The sequence below is a fragment of the Cariama cristata genome, unplaced genomic scaffold, assembly GCF_000690535.1.
Source record: "Cariama cristata isolate BGI_N322 unplaced genomic scaffold, ASM69053v1 scaffold39101, whole genome shotgun sequence".
Lineage (NCBI taxonomy): Eukaryota > Metazoa > Chordata > Aves > Cariamiformes > Cariamidae > Cariama > Cariama cristata.
The window spans coordinates 659-10,631 of NW_009601739.1; the positions used below are offsets into that span (position 1 = coordinate 659).

The 9,973-nt window shown below is 38.0% G+C and overlaps 1 protein-coding gene across 1 annotated transcript in view; it reads right to left on the reverse strand.

The window, feature by feature from the left end:
* Positions 1-803: 803 nt before the first annotated feature.
* LOC104169602 (protein FAM92A1-like) overlaps positions 804-9,973 on the reverse strand; it is a gene marked incomplete at its 3' end in the record, with an annotated part of 9,565 nt that continues 395 nt past the window's right edge. Inside the window, exons 2-4 of the mRNA XM_009710562.1 lie at positions 9,200-9,434; positions 5,863-5,931; positions 804-905 (exon numbers count right to left, since the gene is read on the reverse strand). Coding sequence (XP_009708864.1) covers positions 804-905; positions 5,863-5,931; positions 9,200-9,434 — 406 coding nt within the window. The remainder of the gene's footprint in view (positions 906-5,862; positions 5,932-9,199; positions 9,435-9,973) is intronic.

Consider the following 9,973-nt stretch of genomic DNA (forward strand, 5'->3'; position numbering starts at 1 on the left):
TTTCACTCTTTCTGCAGTCCCATGCCCCAGTCACTAGAAAGATCCTAATTTCTGAAATAAAGTTGATGAAATCCTACAAAGAATAGGATTGCTTCACTCCTGAGTCCAACACTAGTGTGTAATAAAAAACAAACAGCATGTCATCATGAACTTAAATGCTGTATCATAACACATAGGCATAAAAGGACTGAAGTAGTATTGCCTTCATCCCCTTTATTTTGGCATTTCCTAGATTCTGACTGCTTCAGAATTCGAAACTTCAATGAGATTTTAATGGAAATTCTGTGGAGGCTTAATTTCTCCCTCTGTGATACAGAATAGTATACTGGCGGGGTCACTGGCCTTTTGAAAGGAAGAGTGGTCTGGTTGAGTATTCTACTACCAGAATAGCAACTTTTCCTTTCACACTTCATCTCTCAGCAGGAGGAAACTCATACCCCATCTAGGTACAAGAAAGTACAAAAACTACCAACATGATGGAAAAAACAATAAAGCAAAAAACTCACAGAAGTAAAAAAGGATTTGTCCGATTACACTTATTTTCAAAACCTGCAAATTCCTAGATGCAATCTATGCCTACCTCTCTTGCATAAAGATATCAAATACTTTGTAGTTTCAATCAAAAAGGGAGCGAGTAACAAAGCAGCTATTACGAGCTGCAACTCATCATAAAGTTTAAGAAGATTCAACATCAACATAGGAAACAGTCCCTCTAAAGAGCATTCTTCTCTTACTACTTTCTAAACACTAATTCCAGAGAAATTTTGAAAATATTTCTTATAGCCACTAGAAATACAGGATACAATAATGTGTCGATCTGATGGATTCCGCTGACGTGTCTTTTCCAGTTGAGATAATTGCTTGGCTTCTCTGTTCTTTGCTGTTAAAGTTGCTTTAAGATCATCCTGGAAATAAAATATTTTAGACATGTTTGAAATAGATCTAGGATAACACAAAATGCACTTTTCTTCATACATGCATTGCCTAGAAAACATGAACAAAACATCTGCTTTAAACAAAACCAGATTTTACTGATCTTATCCTGTTAAATGATCCCCTGAAAGATAAGTCAGTGGGGACCAAGAAAGTTTAGCACCTTGCACAACTCTCTGTAGCACACACTGTAATTTAAAATGTGTGTGTTGGGGAAATATTTACAGCTTTTCATGGTCAAAAGCTGAGATTCCCAAAGCGGTAAGAAGACAGGCCCGATCCGGTCTTAGCAATGGAATAAAGGTGGCGTTTTGAAATAAAAAGTGCCATCAAATAAATCAGTAGGAAAAAACCAAAACAGACAGCAGTCAGTACCAATCAGAATTTATGATGAACACAAAACTGCTACACAGAGCTTAAGGTGGTGCCATAGAAAATCCATGGCTGAAAGGGTTAAACTGCATATTGATCTATGCAGTTAGTAAGGTGTTTAAATGCATTTGGAACAAAATACATCCTAGTAATGATGTAGCTGGAGAAGATGAAACTTAGTGATCTACAAAAGGCAGAAACTGTTCATAAGTATTTTTGCTCCTCATTTCCAAAGGAGAAGTAGGATGTACTTCTAGGAAGATCCGTGACAATTTAAGAATGTTTACATACCACTTTCAAATTCTTGTTCATGCTATAAAACCGTGTTTTGCAAATAGTTTGGCATACATGGAATGTAAAGTTGTCAGATATTTCACTCTGTTGACCCTGGTACAGGAAATTACATTAATTTTGATGGCTCTAATTTAAAGGAGCGGTATCTTAGAACAAGCAGAAATACAGCTCAAAGGAATCAGTTTAACAAAGTCGGAGGCAGGAGCTGGGGAAGCATTTCAAACCATTTCCTCTAAAAGACTGGTTCCCATTTATCTACCACTCCAGAACAGAGTGGATTTAAGCTATTAAAAAACTATCATCTGGGGAAGTTGACTGTGTTCCTTCCTTGGATTTCAGAATTTTAATATGGTTGTAGGTCTCCTTCACCCAGAAAGAGAGGCAACCAAGAGTGTGTCTCTGGTCAATGACAAGATCACGGGTCAGTGACAAGCACAAGCATGCCAAGTTTAAGAGTGCTGTGTTTCTTCAATAATGAGTTTGCACGTGAGGTCAGGATCAAAACACGCAGTTTCTTCCCTGTTTCTCTCTTTAATGCCTGTTTGTATGTCCTTGTATATATGACTGTCATTTTGCTTCGTCTTTAGGGACACAGAGCTAGTTTCTGATAATAAAAACAACTGCATCTTTAGCCCATCAAAACTAATTTCGCTGCTGTTCTTTCAGAAGGGAACTTACACCACCTTTAAGGCCATTGGAAAGACTGCTGGAAAGGGCTTTCTCCTTTGTGAAAAGCATGCAGCTGCAAGAAAAGCAATAATAGAAAAAAATTTATTGCTTTACATTTTAAATTGAAGGTAGAGAAAGAAAAGAGAAAAACATATTTATTTCTGTCACAGAATAAAGCAGGTTTGTATCTAATGGTCACAGCTGCATGTCTAGTGTTACTTAATGACTGGACCCTGTTCACAGCACTGACTTTCTAGGCCCATTTAAAACAGTCAATCAGATTTAACGCTGTGGCTGAAAGGCTTCTGACTTTCATGCAAAGTATACTTGAGACTGCTAAGGAAACCACTAGAGCTACCATTATAAAATTCAGTATTTTCTTTCTAGCACAGAGTGACTTTGGAAATAGTTCCCTTCTCTAACTCTGTTCTCTGTAGCAACAACAGCCATCAAACATACTTCTCTGCTAGCCAAAGCCTGACAAAGATTTGGTGCTACTGTGGCTATAGTGGTGGAGCTATATACAAGTTTTGATGTACAAAGATAGGGCACAGTTACATACATATTTTGTCTAGGATGCTAAAAACCTGAAATGGGTGCTGAAAAAAACATAAAAAAGTATTCAAGAGCTGAGGAAAATGCCATTATGGTGAAGACTCAAGGTCTACATTATTAGCTAACTTTAAAGAATGAAAAATTGGTTTTACTAGCATCTAAATAACTTCATCCAGAAAAAAAATAGATGACCACAGAGCTCTTTAATCTCAATGGAACATACAAGAACCAAAGATTAGGTGAAGTCTTTGATTTAAAGTATTCAAAAGCTGAGGAAAATGCCGTTATGGTGAAAGACTTAAGGTCTACATTATTAGCTAACTTTAAAGAATGAAAAATTGGTTTTACTAGCATCTAAATAACTTCATCCAGAAAAAAAATAGATGACCACAGAGCTCTTTAATCTCAATGGAACATACAAGAACCAAAGATTAGGTGAAGTCTTTGATTTAAAACAAACCACCACAAACATCAACTAACTACTACCACGAACAGTCCTACAGTCCCCTCCAGTGTCTTCAGATTTGACATGTTTTTGGAAAATATTCTTTAATTAACACCCAAGGAGAAATGGAATGGAATCTAACAGCCAGTGAGATGAAGGACAGGTACAGAGAATATAAAATTATTCATAGTCCCTCTGGCTTAAAACTATGAATTCAAGTCACACATAAGAACTCTGATCAGCCATCTAATTTCAAATGATACAGAAGTACAGCTACAGTCCATCCACCAGACAATGAGCTGGCAGATCCTCATCACTGTACTGTTACCTGCTTTAGTCACTGAAGTTATTAAAGCAAACCAGTCCTTTCTTCTGCAGGTGGATCACCTTGGGTTTATGATATCCTGTTTTATATGAAGAAAAGGAACCAGGAACAGAGTTGCCAAAAAGCAGAAAAGTCAAGATTGATATACAGAACAATGAAACAGAAAGAAATCCTAAAATCCTACATTTAAGCTGCATTACAGATCAAGAATATTATACTAGCTTCCACTGAAGCTGCCAAATCCTGCCCCAGAGATTTGGGATCCAGAGATCCCCAGAGATTTGGGATCCTGTCCCCAGAGATCAGCAGTCAACCAGGACATGTGAATGGAACAATATTCTTGCATTAGCAGTTAAAGGACATTGCTATTCTGATTGACCTGGGCCTCTTTAAAGCCTTTAGTATCACAGGACATTGATGTCTTTCCCCACAAAACCAGCAACAGTTCTTTTTAGATACAACACAAAAATAGTTTGTGTACCCCCGGAACAGATGCAATAAGTAGCAGTGAGTTATAAGTAACTTCTTGTAACTTCCCTTTATAAGAAGTGCTATAATGACATATTCTGCCTGGTTTTACTTTATCAGCTAACGTAGTTACAGGTAAAGCAGCCCTACAAATGGCATCCTGTGCAAGCTTCACAGGAGCGACAAAACTTCCTTTTCCACTAAAATGTCCCAGTGTTTAGAGATGATAACTGAAGACCAGACAGTTGCAAGTTTTAACGAAGGTTTATGGTAATGGGGTGGGCAGGGTGAGGAATCAATTCAATGGCCTACATCTTTAGTGAAGTCTCTCTTAGTTCAAAGGTAGGTTGATCCCATCTACAGGTAGTTAATCCCATCTAGAGTTTAAAAATGCTCTTGTATTTCTCACTGTACCCAAGATAAACATTACGTAATGCTTTCTGGCATTCTGAAAGGCAAAGGCAACAGGAAATACCATTCGCTGTTGCAAGGGATGACCTGGCTTCAGTTTGCTTCTGTCCTCAGCATTTACTGGCTACCAGTGGCAATGCACCTAAAGACAGTATCGGAAGCCCCAAGCACTGCTGTAGTGCTCTGTCTCCTCAGCAACGCTGTTGCCACAAGCACAGGAAACTTGTCTTCCACCCTCAACATTTATATCTTGTGGAATACTCAGCTAGTTCTAGGTCTCACAAACTGCACTTCAGAGTGACTATTAAGATACCAAATTCTAGGATGCAGGCTCTATAGTCTACAAGTCTACAAGTCTGCTAAGGACTACCACAGGTCGTACCGCCATTTCCTTCATAATTGTTTCTCTAACAACCAAGTGAGATAGCTGTGCAGTCAGTTCAAACACTGTACTCTGTTCTTCACCATATTGAAAAGATACAAGAACAAAAGCATATAAAAAATGCTAGTTTGAGATGCAATGCCACAACGTACTCAAATTAACCGTGATGAACACACCATAAGATTTTTGTATGTAAAATACCATCAGATAATGATTCATATAGATTATGATACAGATATATACACCAATTACAGATTTGAGTTTACAGGCTGAAGGTATCCTCTATGTAATATACAAGTATTACGAAGAATTACTTTCATCCTATAAATTGGTATCTGCTTATTAAAATCCACTTGCTCAAGCTTATCTCTCCTGGAAGAAAGAAATTTACAGATATTTTGTGGGAATATTTCAAACCCCTATATACACTGTTTCCAGAACACAGTGAATGAAGAGACCTCATTTTTTTTGTGTATCTTTAGGCCATCCTGATGACTTTGCAGGACAGAGAGGGACTCAGGCCACTACCTATTTATCAGTTTCAAAGAGTGTCTTCTACATTATGAACTTCAATGTAGAGCACAATTCTAAGTTAGAAAAGCTGTTAAAAGCAACGTACAGATGACCAAGAGGCAAAAGCATTACATGTAATTTACCTTTTGGAATTCTGAATAATAATAATAATAATCATCATCACCATAGAATGACATTATTTGTAAAGAAAATCATCCTGAATTTGCACTATCCAGGAAGTTTCACACTATCCACAATGCCTTTTTTTAGCATCTGCTTGTGCTCCAAGAGTCTGAATATCCTTGTCTTCACATCAAAGCTTTTTCCTCCAACATATATATAGCTTCAATTTAGGTGTATTACTATATAATTTAGACAGACTGATTACTGCAATATGAAACATCAGAACCACTCCTCCCTGTAAAACAGGAATTTTCAACTGAGTGGCCAGAACACCAAAATGTACCTTGTTAGAAAAACAGACATTTAACCTACCCTTTTAAGTCTCACTATGGTCCCGTAACTTTTCAGAGGTTCAACAACCTTGGCTTCAAGCCTGTCAACCTATGAAAGAAATCACAAGGTCACTAAAATCATCGACATCTACAGTGTGCAGAAACAGGAAACAATTCATATACTAGCGACTCATCTTATTAGGAATTTAGTCCATGTGTGCTGAAAACATAGTGGGACGGAGGTTTTAAAAATATTGCAAAAACTAGAGTCAATTAAACTAACCAGTAAATCATTTGTATTTTGAGGAGCTCAAGCTGATTTCTAGTGGAATACCTTTTCCTTCATTGGCAATACCTCAGGATAAATGAAACAGAGATTCTAACAACTGAGTACTACTAAATACATCAAACACTGCATCTTGGAGATCTGTAGTTTCTATCTAAAGTTAAAGATCAATGTATTTGCTCTACACTTGTTGATAGATTATGGTCTAAGCCATATTTGCTATCAAACATACTGCATGAAATGCAACACTTCTTAAAAATAATGGAAACAGTATCATAGGTACTGAAAATATTAAAAATACTAACAAGGGGTTGTGTAAAATGCATGAATGTTCTGACAGATGAGTGCATGTGAATTGTTGTTTCAGTTCTCCTAGTTAGAAAAACAGCTACATATGGTCAGACAGGCAATAGGATAAGGCCTGAGTGGCCGAGCATAAGCTGCCAATGACTTTGGACCAGTGAGTCATCTGGCCCATCACTGTTATATCCAAATTAGGACAAGGCACTTACCTCTACTAGGAAGGGACAGACATTACACTCCCCTCTAAAGTGGCAGTCACCAGTCAGCCAAAATCTATGCCAACTGAGCAAACATTTCTCCTTTACTACACTCTGCCAGCGCTCTGTCAAACAATTTCACTTAAACTACCAATAGAACAGAACTGAATAGGGCACTAAGGCTCTAAATGAAACGCATGATACAGACATACCAAATAATCTGCCCATCTTGCTTGCTTACCCTTCCAAATGTCATCACACCTCAGCATTTATATATCTAGCACTGCAGCTGAAGACCAGAAATTGATAACCCGTATAAGCTAATTTTCTCTTGCCCACATTGTCAATATATATGAAAACTGTTAATTAACCTGATGCCCAAAAGAAATAAAGCTGAGATTATCTATTTGGTTTTCATGAGCAAAGGAGAACTTGATTTAAAGGCTAAAAGCTTCTCTTTTCCTTTGCTGCTTCTGCCTTTTCTCCTTCAAAGGGCAGTTGTGGTTTAGGGACAGGCATGGTAGGAGGATGTAGGCCAAATGTCAGTTTTTAAAAACAAAAAAATCAAAAGCAGCAAAACAGATTAATAGTTTAAAGGTAAAAACAGACAGAAGATCATGCTGTCTGACTTCACTTACACATTTGACCATAACATAAATTCACCCCGTTAACAGAAGGATAAATTGTTATTAAGTCAATTGAAGCATAATCATAGAACCATAGAATTGACTTCACTTACACATTTGACCATAACATAAATTCACCCTGTTAACAGAAGGATAAATTGTTAAGTCAATTGAAGCATAATCATAGAACCATAGAATGGTTTGGTTGGAAAGGACCTTAAAGATCACCTGGTTCCAACCCCCCTGCCGTAGGCAGGGACACTTTCCACCACGCAGGTTGCTCAAAGCCCCATCCAACCTGGCCTTCAACGCTTCCAGGGATGGGGCATCCACAACTTCCCTGTGCAACCCGTGCCAGTGCCTCACCACCCTCATCACGAAGAATTTCTTCCTAATATGGAATGTCAATCTTCCCTCTTCCAGTTTAAAGCCATTGCCCCTTGTCCCATCACTCCATGCCCTTGTAAAAAGTCCTTCTCCAGCTTTCTTGTAAGGCCCCTTTAGGTACTGGAAGGCTGCTCTAAGGTCTCTCCAGAGCCTTCTCTTCTCCAGGCTGAACAGCCCCAACTCTCTCAGCCTGTTCTCATAGGAGAGTTGCTCCAGCTCTCCGATCATCTTTGTGGCCTCCTCTGGACTTGCTCCAACAGGTCCATGTCCTTCTTGTGTTGGGGGCCCCAGAGCTGAAGGCAGTATTGCGGGGAGGGGAGTCTCACCAGAGCGGAGTAGAGGGGCAGAATCCCCTCCCTCAACCTGCTGGTCACACTGCTTTTGATGGAGCCCAGGATATGGCTGGGTTTCTGGGCTGAGAGGGCACATTGCCGGGGCATGTTGAGAACCTACATGTGGCTCAGCTGGAGCCAGATGCATAAGAGCTTATGGGGAGGAAGAAAAAAGAAAAGAAAAAAACCAAAACCCAAAAAACCAAACCAACACACACTATCCACACCCTTGAATTTCTTATTACTTCTTAAGAATCTGGCGCTAAATACATTGTTAAAGATGCACGAGTATTTCTAGTTTTTCAAACCCTCTACTTAGTAGACTAGATACTTCATACATTAAGTTCTTTTTTAAAAGGTTTTATTTTCCTACTTTGTTAATATAGGAAGATGACTTGCAATACTTTTTTTTAAAAAAAAAATCCTATGGAATGTAGGAATGTAAGACTGTCAACTACTTTAGTCTCTTTTTAAAATTATAACAGTTCCTAGCTTTTCAAAACTATAAATGGGAATTTTCTATGCCCTACTGAACGAAGAGATATGTACTCCAAAAACTAGTTTGAGTATCTGTGAATGAATTTATTTTCTTAAATCTTTGGAATTCTGGATCATAAGTTACAGTTCAACTAACCCCATGCATAGATGTGTAAGCGGCATAAACACCTTTCTTTACACTCTCACTTATCTAGCAGAAATGTCACAGGTGGTCCCAATCAAGTTTGTACTTTTAGTGTTGAACTACAGAAATCTACATGAAATCTACAGTGGTCCCCGACACCACCTCAGAGGGGCTGCCAGTGCCCAGTGAAGGATTCCAGTTAGTGTTCTCTTCCAGACTGTTTCTGGTAACAGACTCAGCAAAAGGAAAATGACTGATTTTACCTGAGCTGCTGCTAGACAACTCACATCACAAAACTAAAAGAACACTTTATTAACCATAAATCATAATCCAAAGTCTAAGACCAATAAAAGACTTGCTCCGTCTCAAATTCCATGAGTGCTCATACGGATAGGTTCATTGACTTCACCAGGACTAATCACAGGCAGTTTTTTTCACTAGTTATTAGCAGAGTAAATGATGAATGCTTTGGCAGCCTATCCTGCTCTGCCACTAATATATTTAAAAGTGTTTTCTCCTATGTTTCTCTCGTGATGGCAGAGTATATCTTTTCCCTTTTAATCACAGATAAGTAACTGAAAAGTTCAGATGGCAAACACAACATGGATAGCTTTAATTTTGTACCTCTGCCTGGCGATAATCCTGAAGTCTGGAAAATTCATCTGCAAAGTTTTTCAGTCCAACTTTTAAGTTTGGTGTCTCTGTGGCTGCATATGCATATATTTCGTTTACTAGAAGATCTGCTTTGTCTCGTAGTCTGGCAGTTTTGCGTACATATCCAGCAAATATTTGGCACAATTCACCAAAATGTTTTTCCACATTTGAAACAGCTTCTTGTATTTGTCTAGTCTGATTGTCCCTAGATGCGGAAGAAAAATAAGTGAAAAATAAGAAGGGGACAAATGTTTAGAACACATACAGAATAAAAACTACATAATTATACTATTAATAATTTATACATGATTTGGACATCTCATTTCAGTGCAAACCAGAAATCTATTCTTAAAAAGATAATGTTGTAACAGTTCGATGTAATATGTGCTTATTTATGGAAGAATAACAAACAAACAAAAAAAGCAGGATTTACACTTAAAAATAAAGATCCAATAGAGGAAAACCCAAATCACAGAAATCAGCTGTTTTCTCCTGTAGTTAAGCAAAAGCTCACTATCAACCAACAAATTATTTTCTTTTAAATTATATTAATTAACACCTGCAGGTCTGAAGACTGGGTCATACAGCTTCCTGCAAGTCTGCAATCTAAACAGACAAGTCAATGGTTGGAGAAATTAGGCAGTAGAGGGCAAATCTGTAAAGGTATTAAATATTCTTTAAATTGTCAACAGGTACCAAATTATCCTGGTCAGTGCCACAGAGGATAAATATCCCTGCGAATTA